Source organism: Nematostella vectensis, chromosome 13, assembly GCF_932526225.1.
Source record: "Nematostella vectensis chromosome 13, jaNemVect1.1, whole genome shotgun sequence".
NCBI lineage: Eukaryota > Metazoa > Cnidaria > Anthozoa > Actiniaria > Edwardsiidae > Nematostella > Nematostella vectensis.
Genome location: NC_064046.1, coordinates 1023662 through 1042987, shown reverse-complemented (window position 1 = coordinate 1042987; position 19326 = coordinate 1023662). Strand labels below are relative to the sequence as shown.

Here is a 19326-nt window from a genome sequence, read left to right as displayed (position 1 = left end):
AAGTCTGTACAGTGTGGGCTGTCTGTCTGGTGAGGTCTGTACAGTTTGCGCTGTCTGTCTGGTGAAGTCTGTACAGTGTGGGCTGTCTGTCTGGTGAGGTCTGTACAGTGTGCGCTGTCTGTCTGGTGAAGTCTGTACAGTGCGCGCTGTCTGTCTGGTGAAGTCTGTACAGTGTGCGCTGTCTGTCTGGTGAGGTCTGTACAGTTTGCGCTGTCTGTCTGGTGAGGTCTGTACAGTGCGCGCTGTCTGTCTGGTGAAGTCTGTACAGTGTGCGCTGTCTGTCTGGTGAAGTCTGTACAGTGCGCGCTGTCTGTCTGGTGAAGTCTGTACAGTGCGCGCTGTCTGTCTGGTGAAGTCTGTACAGTGTGCGCTGTCTGTCTGGTGAGGTCTGTACAGTTTGCGCTGTCTGTCTGGTGAAGTCTGTACAGTGCGCGCTGTCTGTCTGGTGACGTCTGTACAGTGCGCGCTGTCTGTCTGGTGAAGTCTGTACAGTGCGCGCTGTCTGTCTGGTGAAGTCTGTACAGTGTGCGCTGTCTGTCTGGTGAGGTATGTACAGTGTGCATATTTTATCAGGTTCTGAAAAATAATCAACAGCAAAATCAGCTGCGAAATTATTTATTTCAAACAACCACAAAAAAAGTGCAAAATCTACAACACCTTGTTTTACAATTACAATCCAACTACAGATGAGCTTGTGCAGAGCAGTATATTGTAGTTTTGTTCAAATTATTTAAAAAAATCCAAGGTCAGCGAAATGTGAATGGAAGCAGAATGTGGGTAACATTTATCACTCAATGTTGTAGGAACAATTGTTGGTTGGTTGGTTGACCATTGTTCTGTCCTCTTACATGGCTACCAAAAACTTCAGAAAGAATTAGACTGTATCCTTTTTTTCATAAAATGACAAATATGCGAACTCTCCTTACTTTAATGAAAATCATTAAATTATTGAGTGATCAGGTTAGGATAATTCACATGGTAATATTTGGACTGATTACTCCTAAAGTTCTCCCCACCCAATCAACTCTGAGTATATTACTACATTATATACCAAAGCTGCACTAAGGAGAATCACTATTCTGAGAATGTGAATTAAGATTGTGAAAGAGTAGGAGCTCACTGCTAGCTGTGTTTGCCGCAAACCCACTTAAGTGTGGCATCCGTCTGGAGATCCATGAGGTCCACTATTGACCGCCAGCAGCACTGACATGCATATGCTCTAGTTCCTACAACACACATTAATGTCAGACCAGATTTTATAATTACACGTAGGTTAAAGCATGGTTTGCACTTGCGACACATCCGCATAGGTGAGCACTGTTTTATGTTCAAGTGTATACATCCACACATACTATATAAAATAACATCTGCATTTTTATAATTTCTTTAAAGAAGTAATGTAATGTCTAGAAAAAAAAATAAAAAACTTAAAAGTGCAAGAATGCCTTATAAACATAGCAATTCAAAGATTTTTTTAAATTACAATGAATTGTTTGGACCCTTTTTGAGTAATGAGTCAGGCTGATAGAGGCAAACCAAAAAAGAAGAAAATGCCTTAAGCTGAATATCAAAAGTATAACACATTAAGGAGGGAGGGAAGGGGGAAGGAGGGAGGGATGGGGAGAAGGAAGAGAGGAGTGAAGTGTGCTTGTGGATGAACCATGAGAAAGAGGCGTGGGATCTAGGACAAGGAGTCCTGGGTTACGTCACAACTATAACCAAAGGAAACCCATTACCAGAGGGACTATCCTGGTAACATTAGACATTTTTCAAAATGATTTATATATACCTTTCCTTGTTTTTAACTTGACTTTCAATTTGTGGAAATCTGGAACATTGTTTCTAAAGAATAAATAGTCACAGTCACCGTCCCATGCATAATTATCGAACACAACAACCTTGAAGTCACAAGAGGTGCACCGTAACTTGTCACAGGTTCTGGAAACAAAGCAAAAGATGATAATTTAGACCAACATTTATCACATGGGTAGATGATACATAACCTGATTAAGGCAAGCAATTCTTTTTGAGAACTTTGGTTCATATTAAAGTGGTACCGTTATTAAAAAGACAAATACAAGAGTCACAAAATATTGGTAACCTAGACACTTTATCATAATCCTCAATTTAGCGGTCATCTCCAGGGTTTCATTAGGCCCCAGCGGCCGGCTATTTCCCACCGAGTGCCTGCTCCTTTTTTTAAAAAGTCAACTTAAGTTTTGTTTGAACTGAAAAGATAAAATAACTTCCACCCCCTACTTATGAATCTCCACCGCCTACTCTGGAAGTTAATGAAAGCCCTGACCCTATTGAGAGGCCATGGCTACCTTTTCCAGTTTTAAATGTGTTACTTGACCGTCTACACCATTTCCCAGTTCCAAATGTGTTATTTTACCTTCTAGTGACCAGAAAATCTTTTAATTGGATCAAACACCCTATGATTAACTAAAATAATAAGTGAATGTCCGGTTACTGTTGACATTGAAAAATATTTGCTGTCCATTAAAGTACCCTTGTCAGCCACACCTTTGTTATTGTTTTCATTTAATATTGGAAGGCACATAATGTCTTAAAATCTCGAAATAACCATCCCAAAACAAAGTCTAATACTTTATTTACCAAATTCAATCAAAACTTTGTATTGGCTTCCGCAAATAAGCCGATGGAAATGGATGCTTTTTCACACTTGGTTCTTTGCTAGGATGACAAAATGGTGACTGACAGAGGCTGTTTAAGCTGCCACTTAACATGGTTCCAAGGGTGGTGCCTCGACAGAGGTACAGCTATTCTTGGACAAAGACTGTTACCACACAGTGTTACCCCAAATAATTAGGAACCTTTCTGAGTGTGTTAATGGCAGGGCTTACCGTTGTTCTGATACTGTGCACAAGCCCTTGCTAAATCGAGTTCCACCCAGGAGGAGTGTAAAGCACTTGCTTTTATGAGCTGTCAGCCCAGGTGTGCTTGATGGGCTCCCTGTAGGCGGCTGGGAAGAGATACATACACATTACAGGCGCATTCCCAGGATTGTCCGAGAGAGGGTGCGCAGTCATAGGTATCATGTGGAAAAAGCATAGTATTTGAACATTCCTTAATAAGAAATGACCCGCTTTTTGCTGCCAAAGGGGGTTCGATTGCACCCTGCCCACCCCCCTGTGTATGCGCCTGCATTATTTACTATCTCTTGAGTACTTCAGGTACAATACAACAACTCTAGTAAAACACAATGTGCCAAGGGTTTCATTACTCGCCAGCCGCCGGCAGAAGCGCCGGCTATTTTCCACCGAGCGCCGGCTACTTTTTAAAAAAAAAAGTTTTGAACTTAAAAGATAAAATAACTTCCACCCCCTACTTATCAATCTCCATCGCCTACTCTGAAAGTTAATGAAAGCCCTGTGTGCCCTTTACTTAAATCCTTTTTCGTCAAATAAAACAAACAGATATCATTATTTTGTGTGTCTGTCCATGCTGTGACGTCACCCATGGATTTTATTAAGGACATATGCATACAATGACAAAGTTGGGTTGTTGAAAAAAAAAACAAAAGAGAAAGGGAGAATTTATCGAAGTGCAAAGCAATCAAGAATAAATCATTTTTGTTACCTAATGAGAGAGGAAAATAATTAAGAAAAAACATTCTTGAACACGCAGTTGTTTACTTGGCAACGATAACATTGAAACAGAAGGCGGGAAAAGATTAGAAAAACAACAAGGATAGAAAAAAATTGCTCGTCTAAAATAATCTAATTTACCAAAGCGAAAAAATAGATGTAGCATTTAAAGTTGTGAGTATTGGTTAGTCAACTGAATGCTTTAGGTAATCAAGCCGTCCAAAAGCTTTCTTGTTATCAAAATTCGAAGAACTCACCGGTACAACCGGAGGTAGGTCAGGTCCATCGTCCTCACAAATATCACGAATAATATCGCTCAGATCGTCACCCGTTTTCTTCCTAGGAGCCAAAAGAAAACATTGCTGATCAGCCAGAAAAAAACACCTAGGCATATAAGAAAAAGAAGAAGATAAACTTACTTGGAAGTTTGAAGTTGTTTCCTTTTGTCTTGTTGAGCATTCGAAGATGTTTTTTTACCGGACGATTTCGAAGCACCATCTTTGCAAAATTTCGATTCTACTTCATCTAATAGGTCGTCTAAATCATCTGCCATGTTTCGAGCAAGACTTATTATCAAGAATCAAGCATATTTAGGACGTTTTGTCAAGAGAGAGGCCGAGAAAAGGCAAAATAAAATTTCTTTGGTCGGGAGAATAACTAGGTACTAGGCCAGCGCGAATTACCGGAAGTCTGTGCCAAACTGACCATTATTTTGTCGTTATAATTTACCTATTTAATTTTACAACCAAAAATGCTCTAGCATATGATAGATAAGTACCTCCATCCAAGAAAAATAGAAATCGTTATTTGTATATTGTGTGACAGAATTTTAATTCTTTAAAAAGTACCAATGACCTCAACTTGCGTGACAGGAAGTGACGTCATATTCCCCCATGAGTCTCTCCGCTCTCCCCCCTTTGAGGTCTTGTGATAGTGTGCAGCCGGGAAAAGATACGGGAAACATTTCCATAAAGGTACGATTTCTATCAGGAATTTGCACACGATTACTACTAACTAAGTCCATCCTCTATCAATTGATTCCTTTGTCTCTACAGGTCTGTGTGTCTTGTTTGCTCAAAAGTTTCCAAAATGGCCGCCAAAGTCCCGTAAGTGGTCACGAGACTAGGGGATGGCTGAGGCCCCGTTTTGTTTTGAAGATTTTCTTTAGATCTCCTTTGGATAGCTAGAATATATATTTTAATCTACATTGCCTCTGAAATAACAATGATTGATTGATGACTTGAGCTATGAAGGGTTGAGCTATTTTGGGTGATTTTGTAACAGTTTGGAAGTACCTTCCCCACAAAATTGAATAGTCATGCTTGGATCTCACCTTTAAGAAGTTCGCCTTTGTCATTTATTTGTTATATCGTATGTTCTTATTTTATGCATGAGATTTAATTTTAATTGGTTTTGGATGCCTTCTACAGATAGCTTCATTAAACTATGGGAAATTTCATTTATTACCCCGAGGGGGGGGGGGGGGTGAGGATACTGTGGGGGGGCCTCGAGAAATTTCCGGGGCTTAAAGGGGGGCGTCAAAAATATATGGATTTTAAAAAGGGGGGCCACTGATTTCTTTGGGTGTTGTCTCTTCTTTATAATTTGACCAAGTGTCAAATCAGGCTTCTTGGTTCAATGAGTCTCGGTTTGGGGGCAGTTATTTGGCATGCACAATTCAAGAGTTCAGGATACCTGTATACAACCGATATACATTTTTTCTTCATTGTTTCTGCTATATGATATTTATAAACAGGGCGGTGAAGAGTATTTCCGTTATTCGTGATTGGCCCTAAATTAAATTTGTGATTCGTGAAAGGTCTAAAATTTAATTCGTTAATCGTGATCAAGTATTCTATCATTTTTACTTTCGTGACTCGTGATTTAGCATAGCTAAATTTGTGAAATGTGACATGAAATTCATGTAACAAGAGCGACTGCAAAACAGTGCTCACCTTGACAGGAGCTGTAGTACAATCACTCTGTATCGATTGTAGCGTTTGTTTATTTATTTGTAGAAGTAAACATTCTTTCCCCTCCACTTTTTGACCAGATTGCGGCTAATCTCTTGCTCGTGTTCCTTTGACATTGTCGTTTTCTTTCCTTCCTTTGTTCCTCTTTCTTCAGTTGGTGGGTGGGGGGGAGGGGTGGGTGGGGGCACCGAAAATATGGGGAAGCATAAGGGGGGCATGGAAAATTTTGTTCCTCCTGAAGGGGGGGGAGCAACTAATTTTATCCCTTACCCCCCCCCCCTCGGGATAATAAATGAACTTTCCTCTATGCAATAATAAGGCTTCTATCTTTTTACTCATAGGGGCCGTCCACTACTTTATGCTCATACTTTGAGCATGAGGTCACCTCATACCTTTCAGCGTTTTCTAACGTTTGAATCCGTGTTAGTGTGAAGGGCTGGATCCAGACAAAAATGACGTAAAAACGATAGTGACGCTAATCAAATGATGTGTTTTCGGCAAAACGAATCCAGATACTTTTGAATCCGTATTAGTGTGGACGACCCCATAGTTGTTTACTCATACCCGTTTTTACCTCTTTAGACAGTAGCTTTGCATCCCTTGTTTTAAATCCTAGCTGAAAGCCCCCCTTTATTATTTCATCGCCTGTCAATCACTTCCAGATCATGCCATCAATTGGGTTCCCATACCCTTGCCGTGTCTGTCAGCATGTTTGCGACCAATCGCAGACGTCTGTGTGAGAGGTTGAAGAAGAATGAGAAGGTCCCTAAGGGCGCTATTGTGGTGCTTCTGGGTGGCGAGCAGAACACTCGCTACTGCACAGACACAGATGTTGTGTTTAGACAGGTCAGAGGCAGTACTTGGTTATATGGTATAAAAGGCACTTACCTCGTCTAAGTTTTAACTCCCTGTGAGAATTCAATGGTCAAAGGCAGTGCTTGGTTATATTGGTATAAAAGGCACTTACCTCGTCTATTCTAAACTCCCTGTGAGAATTCAATGGTCAAAGGTAGTGCTTGGTTATATTGGTATAAAAAGGACTTTCCTGGTCGAAGTCTTAACTCCCTGTGAGAATTCAATGGTCAGAGGCAGTGCTTGGTTATATTGGTATAAAAGGCACTTACCTGGTCTAAGTCGTCACTCCCTGTGAGAATTCAATACATCCTACATTGAGAATGGCTTAATTTCATTCCTAAAGCATAGAATAGTATATGGAAAGTAATATTTCCCAATATTTTAAGATATATATATTCCAATTTTGTAATAAAAGTAAAACAACAGAGTCTATGGAGGGTATTTTTATTTTTTAACAATGACAAGCTGTTTTGTTACAAAGGAATCATTTTTCCACTGGACATTTGGCGTCCTAGAAGCAGACTGTTTTGGTGCAGTTGAGGTTGACACTGGAAAAAGTATCCTGTTTATTCCAAAACTGCCACAAGAATATGCCATATGGATGGGCAAGTGAGTTATTATTCCCACCATCATCATCATCAGCGGCAGCATTGCCGTCGTTGTCGTGTCTTGATCATTATCATATAATCATCCATTTTTCTCGAAAAGGAAATGATTTGTGATGATCATCATTTCAAATTATCTGATTTTTTTGCACCTGGCAGTTTTATTGTTAAATTATCATCAGCACAATCTAAACTTTACCAACAGGATTCACCCCAAGGAGCATTACAAAGAAAAATATGATGTAGATGAAGTATACTTTGTCAGTGAGGTATGTTAAACATCTGATTTGTGAGAACAAGATTTTAGTCAAGTAACCAATAATTTTCAGGATTTTGAGTGGGGGGTGTTCTCTTATGAGAGCTTTTTATAGCTTCATTAGAGTTAACTTCCAGTTTAGTGTTTTTTTTTCTGGTCCCCCAAACCCCCTCTGGCTATGGGCCTGAATAACTTTAGCTATGTTATTAATAAGTCTGCTGTATTGATTATTATAAAATGGAAGGTCACTAACTATTTTCCTTGATATATCTTACAAATTACAATATGCCATAGATTGCTGAGACCCTGGAAAAGAAAAACCCCTCTCTCCTTCTCACTCTTGTAAGTATCTATTGTATTACTTGTCATTTTGTAAGTAACTTTTGTATAGTTTGTATTCTTGTAAATAAGGATGAAAAAATACAACATCTTTCTAGAAAAAAAGGCTTTGTAATATATGTAATTGTTTGTCAAACCATCTGGAAAAAGTTCTCAGGAAATGTGTTTCCTGCTTGATTTACATACCATGTCTTATTTGTGACATTGTCAAAACTAACATTTTTTCCCAATAAAAGTCTAACAAAATTGCTTGAAACAGATATGAAACATCAGACGAATGTCAATTGACCATGTTTTTTCTACTTCCTTTTTCAGAGAGGACAAAACACAGATTCTGGGAAAACTTGCAGAGAGGCCGCATTTGATGGAATCAGCAAGTGAGTAAGAAAAAAAAATCCTCCCCTGGCAATCTTTTCGGGTTTCCTGTGATGTTTCAGGTTTCCTGTGGTGTTTCAGGTTTCCTGTGGTGTTTCCAGTTTCCTGTGGTGTTTGGGGTTTCCTGTGATGTTTCAGGTTTCCTGTTGTGTTTCAGGTTTCCTGTGGTGTTTCAGGTTTCCTGTGGTGTTTCAGGTTTTCTGTGGTGTTTCAGGTTTACTGTGGTGTTTCAGGTTTCCTGTGGTGTTTCAGGTTTCCTGTGGTGTTTCGGGTTTCCTGTGGTGTTTCAGGTTTCCTGTGGTTAATGGTCCTAAAGTATTCAGCTCTTTTTGCAACCTTCTTGCCACAGGGATCCCAAACAGAACACCATCACAGAGTAGGCTGGACAACTTCCATTTAAGAAGATTATTAAATTTATGGATTAAGTGATACATGCCTTATGCCATCAAAATTGTTGGCTTTGCCAACACTAGTATTAGAAGCAATAATTATTGTATTTATCTTTTCTGGTCTGATTCCTTGTTCAAGTTCTGAAAGTATGTTTATTTTTCAGGTTCAAAGTCGACAATGCGATTCTTCATCCAGATATTGTTGAATGGTAAACACTTGCCTTTTACATCATTTTATTCAATCTCAATCTATTTCTGATATTTACTATTTTTCTTATAGCCGTGTTTTCAAGACACCACAGGAGCTGGAACTCCTTAGATATGTCAACCAAGTGAGCAGTGAGGCGCATAAGCAGCTGATGATGAGGATTAAGCCTGGGATGAGTCAGTTTCAGATGGAGAGGTGAACATTGTCAATTATTCACTTCTATCATTTGTTTTTAATGCTAAATAAGTTTTCAACCCATCAACCACTGCCATATATGTCGTCAGCACAACCAATACCAATTGCCCCCATAACAAAAAGTTTTCAACCCATCAACACTGTCATTAATGTCATCACCAACCAATACCAATTACCCCCATAACAAAAAGTTTTCAACCCATCAACACTGTCATTAATGTCATCACCAACCAATACCAATTACCCTCAATATTGTAATCATTTTGTTACCAATTTCTGGCCCTCATCTGCTTATTTGAGAACTGGTGTAACTAGAAAAATCTACAGACAAATTAGAAATTGGAATTAGAAAAATTAAATAAATGGTATGTTTTATATATACCATTTATATATATCTACTCTGTTTTAGCTGCTGTAAAACATACCTTTTCAACCTTGTGTTGATTTATTCCCCTTATTTTGAAATTGTTTTCCAATGTCATCACCTCCAGCTCTTCCTTAACCAGCTGCCAACATTATGATATTTATTATAATTACCTTCATTATCGGCCTGGTCGGTTCAAAGATTTGATTGATAGGTGGTTACAGGTTGAGCTATAAAAATTCACCTTCACTTATATTCACTTATATATCATTATTTCCATTAACAGCCAAACTTAATTTAACTCTCACATTTTAGGTCTGTTATTACAGACGCCTTGTTATTTTGGATTAAAGATAAAAGGACCCATAGACATTACCATTATTATTATCTGCTGTTGCTGTTGTGGACTGTCAGTGGTATTCATGATAGCAAAAAATGATTTTATTCTTTCTGTCTGTTTCTAGTCTATTCCAGCACTACTGTTACTCAGAGGGGGGATGCCGCCATACATCCTACACATGTATTGGAGCTACGTAAGTTACATTTAGCAAAATGAAGAGATCATTTCTTGATCAAATGTTAATCTATATGATAATTATTAGTGTTATGCGTGAGTGTAGGCGTTCATAGGAGACCCCTCAATACACAGGTGTAGAGCGGGATATATCTTGATTTATACAAAAAAATATGCAAACTACCGTTTCATTCCCTAAGAGCTTGTTTTGTGGTTGCCCACTCATCAGAAATTTTTCTATATGTCAAGATATATAATTGTTGTTATACACAAAAACCAATAAAAGCCTATTTAAACTACTAGTACAGGAAGGTTTTAAATCTGACCTCCCTTTCTTAAATCAGCTCACTAATTAACACTTGTTTAAGCTCTTACGTATCCTTTCACCTCTCTATATCTGTTTCTTTTGTGAGTGAAAGACTCTTTAGCATCCAAAATAGAAAAGTAACTAAAAACAGAGCCGTGTTACAGTACATATGTTTCCAAAAAAAAAAAAAAAAACTCATCCATTTTAAAGTGCTTACTCTGAATTTATTGTAATGCTAGGTTAAATCCAAACTGATTTCAAAATAATTGAGATTAATCAAAGGTTGAAGTATGGAAAAAAGCTACCATAGTACAAAAACAAAATGTGAGACCCCTTTAAGATATGTTGTTATAAAAAATAACTTAGTTTTCAAGGTTCACCACTATGACATATTACAATATTCTGTTGGACCGATCTTGTAATTATAATTTCTAGATGTTTAAATTGTTAATTTTTAACCGAATAATTGTGCTGCTGCTTGTATCCTGCTAAAATGCAGGATATGTTCAGTAATTTTCTTAATAAATGCATTTTATTTTAGTGGCCCATGTTGTGCAACGCTACACTATGGCCATGCAGGTGCACCTAATGACCAGGAAATAAGAGATGGCGACATGTGGTATGTACCATGTCCAGAAAATAAGAGATAGCGACATGTGGTAAGTACCATGTCCAGAAAATAAGAGATGGTCACATGTGGTGAGTACCATGTTCAGGAAATTAGAGATGGTCACATGTTGTGAGTACCATGTCCAGGAAATTAAAGATGGTGACAAGTGGTAAGTACCATGACCAGGAAATTAGAGATGGCGACATGTGGTAAGTACTATTTCCAGGAAATTAGAGATGGTCACATGTGGTGAGTACCACGCCCAGGAAATTAGAGATGGTGGCATGTTGTGAGAACCATGCCCAGGAAATTAGAGATGGTGACATGTGGTGAGAACCATGTCCAGGACATTAGAGATGGTGACATGTGGTAAGTACCAGAAATTATAACGTGAAATAAATTTCCCTTAAAGAATGTCACCCACTCCTTTGTTATTCTTCATCATTGAAAAAAGCGGTTTATTCGTCTGATATTTCCCTGCTAGCAGAGGCCTCTTTTCTCTGTATTTCGCTGGGCTGGAGTTCGCGAGGAAAAGATACCTCTGCCATGGGTCGCAAGTTCGTTTGATCAAACCGCCGTCCACGATCGTGGACGAGATCCAGAACGCATGCTCCGTTCATTAATTACTGGCCACTATTTGAGCCCACAATGACTAGCGCATGCATGAAACGTATATCCGCTGCCGGATAATAAGCTCGCATTCGAAACGGCGTCCTCCGTAGAAATATCACGCGACGAATTATAAAAGAAGCCAGTCAATGCCTTATCTTCATCCAGAATTTTCTCTCTTTTGACAAACGAGTCAATCTCCCGTTTACAGGTTTTCCATATTCTTCTGGGAATAGCTGATCTAAGTTTACCAAAAATTTTTGTAGCATTTTCTTCGAATCCAACTGTGCGATATTTACATTGAAGAAACTCGCCTGCCCAGATGTCTTGAAATTAACCCCACAAACAAGACAAAACTCGTCTTTGCTGCGTTTGTTGTACAATCTTTTTAGTGACGTTTTAGGTGATTGAAATTGAACAGTTGTTTTCTTTTTTCGAAGAGGAGAACTAACCGGAGTTTGATTCATGATTTCCGACTAAACCCATGCAAAGCATATTGACAGCTTTCGCGCGATGGTACGGGTTTTGGCACGTCGGTCGCTTATTAACGCTCACGCATGCGCAACAGAAACAGTTTCGACCCATGGCAGAGGTATCTTTTCCTCGCGAACTCCAGCCCAGCGAAATACAGAGAAAAGAGGCCTCTGCTAGCAGGGAAGTCTGATATGTTATTGACAACATTTTTTTAAACTGCTCTAATATTGAACTCTTAAAAAGGCCAATCACTCGCCATGTTATCAAGCCACTTTATGCTCACGCTCAATTGCAAGTCTTACAAAGCATCCATTTCCATCAAATAATTAAAGCAAGTAACCAATATATTTTCAATCAAATATCGTCAGTATTATATCAGAAATATAAAAAAAATTCTTTAAAATTCGCTTATTTCATCTATGCAACTTCAAAACACTTCTTGTATTTATCGCTAAACCTGTCAATCTATTTTTACTCAAGCGTCAGATTTGTATTTACGCTTCTTCTACCCTTGTACTCACAATACAGAGACCTGTTCGTTCTTGAATATAGCCTTCTTGAGCTTATTTAGTTGGAAGTTTTTAGCAAAACGAACCTAAGAAACGATATACCAGGGTTCGATTCCTGGCTTGGCATCTCAAGTGAGAGGGATCTTTCTCTTGTGATTTCCAGTCCGTCCCATTCACCGGGCGCACCATGCCCCACCCGTTATCCCAACCCAACCCTAAATAATGATTATAAAACGCACACATACATCAAGGCACCTGAAATTTAATGATTTACTTCACTAACTGCTTACTACATGATTTATCTATATTTTGTTACTTGCTTGAATACTGGACTATTTTGTCGTCAGAAATTTGCCGTTTTAAGAGAAAAGCGTTTTAAGATGTAGGAAACTATTAGAAAAAACAATGAATAAAAAGAATACTTCTACTAGTGGTTGAAACACTGTTATGTTTTCAGCCTGTTCGACATGGGAGGTGAATATTACTGTTACGGGGCTGACATCACTTGCTCATACCCAGCGAACGGCAAATTCACAGACAAACAGAAACTGATCTACAACATTGTACTGAAGTCCTCCCGAGCAGTTATGGCGCAGGTCAAGCCAGGTATGGTGGAGAAGCTGGGGCTTCTCAGTAAACAAACGCATTGCATACCTTTTATCATACAGTCTGCGAAGTAAAAAAAAAAACAAGTTAGCAATCTTGACATGATCATCATTATGGGACATGAACACACCACCGAACATCCCCACTAAATCGAACTGATAGCATATTATCATACAATATCCGTTAAAACAACCTCACTAAATCAAACACTGTCGGCATATCATTGCACAGTATAAGTGAAAACAACTTCACTAAATCGATCACTGCAGGCATATCAACATTGAGTATCAGTAAAAACAACCTCACTAAATCGACCATTGTTCGCATATCAACATACAGTATAAGTAATACAACCTCACTAAATCGACCATTGTAGGTATATTGATGTACAGTATTAATAAAAACGATCTCACCAAATCGACCATTGTAGGCCTATAAGGATAGATAGATAGATAGATAGATAGATAGATAGATAGATAGATAGATAGATAGATAGATAGATAGATAGATAGATAGATAGATAGATAGATAGATAGATAGATAGATAGATAGATAGATAGATAGATAGATAGATAGATAGATAGATAGATAGATAGATAGATAGATAGATAGATAGATAGATAGATAGATAGATAGATAGATAGATAGATAGATAGATAGATAGATAGATAGATAGATAGATAGATAGATAGATAGATAGATAGATAGATAGATAGATAGATAGATAGATAGATAGATAGATAGATAGATAGATAGATAGATAGATAGATAGATAGATAGATAGATAGATAGATAGATAGATAGATAGATAGATAGATAGATAGATAGATAGATAGATAGATAGATAGATAGATAGATAGATAGATAGATAGATAGATAGATAGATAGATAGATAGATAGATAGATAGATAGATAGATAGATAGATAGATAGATAGATAGATAGATAGATAGATAGATAGATAGATAGATAGATAGATAGATAGATAGATAGATAGATAGATAGATAGATAGATAGATAGATAGATAGATAGATAGATAGATAGATAGATAGATAGATAGATAGATAGATAGATAGATAGATAGATAGATAGATAGATAGATAGATAGATAGATAGATAGATAGATAGATAGATAGATAGATAAAAATTCTAAAAATCTAAAATATGAATCTAAAATTACAGGCTTGATCAAATCTATACTGCGTTGATTTAAATATGTAGTCGTAAAATTTAGTGGAGGCATTGAACATTAAAAAACTTTTTGCAAAACGTTGCGTTTTGGCTTTATTGGCAAAGACCCGCCTCTTCCTAATATTAATTCTAGAGTTCTGCTGAGCACAGCAGCCTATGTAGTTTGTGGTTTGGACTGGCCATGACTTCGCTAAAGAGTTTGTTTGTTGCGACCTCACGTCTTTCATGTAGTGTTGTGATATTAGAGACAAGTAATGCCTGTGCATAAGAGTCTAAGCGCACGCTTTTGACATGACTCCAAATCTGCTGCTAAGTACTTGGTCAAACTATTATGAAATAGCGCGCATGCGTACTCTGTACATGGTCTAATGCAAGTTAGATAAAATAGAATGAGCTCCTTTGGTTTTACCTTTGCGCGCTTAAGCTGGCGTAGAAAGTAAAGACGCTTATTTATCTTTTTGATAACTTCATCTACGTGGGCGTTACACTTTAGGTCACTCGAAAAGGTTACGCCTAAGATCTTAGCTTGTGAAACGCATTCCAGCTCAGTATTGTTAACCATTATTGGGTCGAATATGGGCGGAGATCGCGCAAAGGAGATTCGGAGCTCTTTGCATTTAGCTTCGTTTAACTCGAACTTATCTGAGGCTACCTGATTGCCTAAGTCGTCCACCAGATGTTGTAGATTGCTGCTGGTCTGGCCCTTGTGGATTGCTGCTGTGATGGTGGTATCGTCTACATATTTCCACAAATCCACCTCAGTAATGGATAAGTCATTTATCATTATCGTGAACAGCCATGGACCCAGCTACGTTCCTTGTGGGACACCAGATGGGATGGTGCCCCACTCTGAATAACTATCTTGGCAGAGTTTGACGCGCTGTCTCCGTGACGTGAGGAAGTCAACGATCCAGGCTGTTATAGTACTAGGCAGGTCGTACGTCATCAGCTTTCGCACAAGGATGTGATGATCTATCCGATCAAAGGCCTTGCGGAAATCAAACAGGATGGTCCTGGCTGTCGCCCCGTTTCCGCCCGTCGCACTTAGCCAAGAATGATGCATGCTAATAAGCGCGTGAGTCGTGTTCGACCCCGGTACAGTCCCGAACTGATTTACATCGACCTTTTTCAGGACGGCAGGCTTGAGGTGCTGCTCGACTACGTAATCTTCTGCGAGCTTAGACAGCACAGGCGTCAGATAAAATTGGCCGGAGATGTTTGTTTACGTCAAGGACGGGTTTCTGCTTGGGGACTGGGGCAATGACTGCATCTTTCCACGACTGAGGCAGCCTTGCCTCTTTAAAGGAGCAGTTAAGAATGTCAGTAACTGGCTCATCTAGCAAGTCGGCGTTCTCCTTGAGAATCCAGCCTGGCATCCCGTCAGGTCCGCAAGCTTTGGAGGGGTTCAACTCTGCCAGTTTCTTTAAGACCGATAGCTGGGAGACTTGGAGAGTGTACGCGTGTTCCTCTGACTCGGGGGTGAGGTGACATTTCTCTGAAAGGGGCTCAAATACATTCATCGGGCTCAGGAACGCTGTGTTGATGGTGTCAGCAATGTTCTTTAAGCAACCCGCCTCCTGACCACTTGCGATATGCTGGTACAAAAGAGCGGGGTCCTGGCTCCGAGGGGCGCTCATCCCGCCAAGTTTTTTCACCTCTCTCCACCAAGTGGACGGCTTAGATTCTTTCAAATGCTCCACCTTGGCATCATAATATTTGGAGCGACAGGATTTCCTCTCTCGGTTTACGCGGTTTCGCAGCTTCCTGTACTGGTCTTGGTTGCCCAAAGCTAATGCTTTCTGGCGCGTCCGTATTAGTTTCTTCAACTTGCAGTTCATCCAAGGCGGCTCGTTAGACTGAATAGTCTTGGTCTTCTGTGGAACCAGTGTGTCCAGGCCAGTCTTTACAATAGTCTCCAGCATTTGTAGTTTGTCCTCGCATTTAGTTTTGCAGTCAAGGAGGGATTTTACGTCAACCCCTTCTAAATATGTGCGCATAGCCAGCCTGTTGGAGGGGCGCAGGTCTCTCCTTTTCACGGTGAGCTTTGTACTCGGCCGCTTAGAGCGCTTAACGGGCTGGAGGTCAACTGAGAAGTGATCAGACATTCCAAATGCTGGGAGTTGGGTGGGCGGGTTGTAGAATTCATCCAAGTTTGTAAAGATGCGATCCAACATGTTTCCGCCGCGGGTTGGAAAGTTCACCAGCTGTTTAAATTTAAAACCATTGCTTAGGCGAGTAGATTTTTTTACTAAAGTTTTATTGAAGTCACCGAGCAGAATCGTCCCGCAGCCGGGGTAGCTTGCTTCAATTGTTGATAAGCAACTATGTAGATACTCTAGCATAGGCCCGTCAGCAGCACTTGGCGGATGGTAGACTAAACCAACAACGATGCTTGTGATTCCCCTTGTGAGACGCGAAGGTCGCAGTTGGATGCAAACTCGTCGTCCATTAGGTCTTCTAGGACTTGGTATTTGATGGAATCCTTGATTAATATACAGACACCACCATGCTGGTCCTTAGTCCTGTCGCGGCGCACTAAATTGTAACCAGATACAGCGATGACATTGTTGTGTATGTGGTTACGCAACCAGGTTTCAGTTATGCATGCGAGGTCCAAATTTGCATTCGAAATGGCCTCGCGAACTTCGTCGATCTTGGGAGCTAACGACATCACATTTGATAGTAACAAAGCAGGGACAAATGCGTTGAGTGAACTAGGAGTCTTCTGGATCGAATTTGTGGTAAGAACCTGTACACAGTTGTTTGGATTGTGAGCAGAGGATGGTCTTCCGGCTTCACGGTCCATTGGTCTTGGTCGGACTTTGTCAATGTAATGCCGGCGATAAAGTTCTCGGGCTTTGACTTGCATTCCAGCTCGCCTGCCGCGATAAAATGGCCATCTTTTCCTTTGCCAGTAGTGTTGAGAAGCTAGTGGCTGGCCTTTCGTCATTTCGAAGCGATATTGGAAAAGCGTTAATGGTAAAAATTTTAAATTCTAGAGAGCACTAAAAATGGACCTGCTGCCATGAGAGGCGCATACATCTCTCAGGTTAAGACATTAAGTACATTGTCTTGTGTTTCAGGCGTCTCGTGGCCTGACATGCATCGTTTGTCGGTTAGGGTGATCTTGGAGGAGCTCACTGCTGCAGGGTTCTTGCGTGGGGAGGTTGATGAGATGGTCAAGCATCATATCGGGTATCTGTTTATGCCCCATGGCCTTGGCCACTTCATGGGAATTGATGTGCACGACGTAGGGGGGTACCCTGAGGTATGTATACGGGTTACTTACAGGGGTACTCTGAGTTATGTATACAAATTACTTACTACAGGGGTTCCCTGTGGAAGGCAATGTCAATCAATAGGTTGCGTCACATCACCCACACAACAAGTGATGCAGTTATTCGTCTGAGCCAGCCATTTCTTATTTAAGATGTAAATGCATAGTAAATCCCAACATTTCAACCTCTATAGTGTGAGCCTGCATTTTCAGGGAGTTGAGCGCAGCAGTCTCCCTGGTCTGCGCAGCCTCAGATGTGGCCGTGTGCTGGAGCAAAACATGGTACTGACGATAGAGCCTGGGATCTACTTCATAAGACCGGTAAGCCATCGGTCATAAAATAAAATCTTTAGTTACATAACTAAAACATGGTACTGACGCTAAAGCCTGTGCTCTACTTCATAAGAGCTAGCCGTCCTCACGAAATAATGTTTAGTTACATAACTAAAAACATTAAGTTATTTTGCGAATTTCATTACAACCACAAATAATAACCAGCTTGGCTACCTAATGTCATAATTCCTGTCTGGTTTTCGGCTTTTTTTCGCTCATTCATTCATTCCGTATCCGAATGGGATTAGAAAAAAATTCCGGCGAAAGGCGGTACAGTAACAAATTTGTTATATAATTGAGTACCATCACTAGAGAACTACGTTTATTTTTTGTGCAAAATTCCAAATTTGGTGTTTCTAATTATTTTTGAAATTTCACCATAGTTCTGTACTTAAAGTATTTCAGTATTTTAAATAGTACTTTTTTCTCTTTATCCAGGTTTTGGAACCAGCTTTTACGAATCCTGAAATCTCTCATTTCTTCAACCGTGAGATGATCGAAGATTTCCTGGATTTCGGTGGGGTGAGTCAACCAACTACTGTGGTCTTACTATAGCATTTAGGCATATTGTGAGAGGGTTGTTCCCATCTTCCTCTCGTTCCCACAGGAATCCCAAAAAGAGTAAAAAGGGGTAGCTTGGTGAGAAGGCCAGTGTGTGCCCGTGAGTAACATTTGTTTCTGTCAGGTCCGCATTGAAGACGACATCGTGGTGACCTCAGACGGGATGGAGCTGATGACGTGTGTCCCGCGAACTGTGGAGGAGATCGAGGCTCTGATGGCACAGGGTCGGGACTTGCCTAGCCAGTTTCCAGTCCCCGTAGCTTCTCGACCACAGGGAGACCAATAATACCATAGACCTTGGGAACTTAGAGATTATTAGACGCTGCGGAGTCAAGAGATAAACGTATTAAAGAACCGCCGAGAAAAATGTATCATTGCACAAAAATGGAAGTTGAAATAAAAATAAATAACTAAATCAGTCAACTAAACAAGAAATATCTATATTTTATTATCAATGTAGCGGATGATTAAACCAAAATGTGATTTTATTGGGAGTTTGTTTTATAATTTAGGGATGAGTCAGTTATAAGGGGTCGTTTTGGTACTTCAAAATGGTCTCGATTAGGTAAAATAGTTGTCTTATTGGCCGGGCTGGACAATGCTGTATGTGAAAGTGCATTGTTTGATGATTGACAGCCGTTTCTCTCAAAACCACAACATGAGAGAACCGTTTTATAGTCTCTTGAGGACGGGAACGTTTGCTTATTACCTACTATAAAATAAGTATAAGTGGGTTTGAACCACCAACCTTTCAGTTAACAGCCGAACGCGAAACATTCCCAAATGATTTATTGTCAAAGATACATTCAGAAACTCTATTGCACGCGATTGGCTGATTAGGATCACTCTCCTGACCATGTGACCTAACGTACCAGCCAATCAAAGGTGCTGGAGATATAACGCCATGAATAATTTTCTTATTGTTTCTTACTGATGAGCAGATGAAGTAGATACAACTCTGATCTAGAAGTTTTGAATCGCTGTGTGATAAATGCGAGAATGCCTCATTACAAAAAGACAATAGGGAAATTATTCATTACGCCATATTTCTCTCGATTTTCAGGGAAAACCCTAAAAAATTTAACATTGCGTTAGTCTTGATGTAAGATTCTTGATTTACAGTACCATGAATAATTTTTCCGTTGTTTTTCGTTAATGAGGTAAA

General features: G+C 39.7%; 2 protein-coding genes across 2 annotated transcripts; one reads left to right on the top strand and one right to left on the bottom strand.

The window, feature by feature from the left end:
- Positions 1 to 599: 599 nt before the first annotated feature.
- LOC5521616 (cilia- and flagella-associated protein 418) lies at positions 600 to 4412 on the bottom strand. Its single transcript, XM_001641232.3, has 5 exons — positions 4031 to 4412; positions 3869 to 3950; positions 2868 to 2986; positions 1790 to 1938; positions 600 to 1226 (listed from the first exon to the last, which is right to left on the bottom strand). Exons 1-5 carry the CDS (start codon positions 4162 to 4164, stop codon positions 1123 to 1125), a joined length of 588 nt encoding a protein of 195 aa, XP_001641282.1. The 5' UTR covers positions 4165 to 4412; the 3' UTR covers positions 600 to 1122.
- An 82-nt stretch (positions 4413 to 4494) lies between these two features.
- LOC5521501 (xaa-Pro dipeptidase) lies at positions 4495 to 18649 on the top strand. Its single transcript, XM_001641352.3, has 16 exons — positions 4495 to 4585; positions 4667 to 4717; positions 6247 to 6430; positions 6921 to 7048; positions 7250 to 7313; positions 7595 to 7642; positions 7955 to 8016; positions 8568 to 8612; positions 8684 to 8806; positions 9635 to 9703; positions 10533 to 10610; positions 12651 to 12799; positions 17074 to 17258; positions 17481 to 17588; positions 18039 to 18122; positions 18286 to 18649. Exons 2-16 carry the CDS (start codon positions 4701 to 4703, stop codon positions 18445 to 18447), a joined length of 1506 nt encoding a protein of 501 aa, XP_001641402.1. The 5' UTR covers positions 4495 to 4585; positions 4667 to 4700; the 3' UTR covers positions 18448 to 18649.
- The last annotated feature ends 677 nt before the right edge of the window (positions 18650 to 19326 follow it).

What these genes read in the sequence shown, in the direction of transcription:
- LOC5521501 (XM_001641352.3), top strand. An exon ending in CAGATGTTGTGTTTAGACAG is followed by an intron (nt 6,431 to 6,920) that starts GTCAGAGGCAGT and finishes TTTGTTACAAAG; the next exon opens with GAATCATTTTTCCACTGGAC. An exon ending in TACACATGTATTGGAGCTAC is followed by an intron (nt 9,704 to 10,532) that starts GTAAGTTACATT and finishes ATTTTATTTTAG; the next exon opens with TGGCCCATGTTGTGCAACGC.
- LOC5521616 (XM_001641232.3), bottom strand. Translation starts at nt 4,164, where the DNA reads ATGGCAGATGATTTAGACGACCTATTAGATGAAGTAGAATCGAAATTT. An exon ending in AAACAACTTCAAACTTCCAA is followed by an intron (nt 3,951 to 4,030) that starts GTAAGTTTATCT and finishes TTTGGCTCCTAG; the next exon opens with GAAGAAAACGGGTGACGATC. An exon ending in TGCACAGTATCAGAACAACG is followed by an intron (nt 1,939 to 2,867) that starts GTAAGCCCTGCC and finishes CTTTGTTTCCAG; the next exon opens with AACCTGTGACAAGTTACGGT.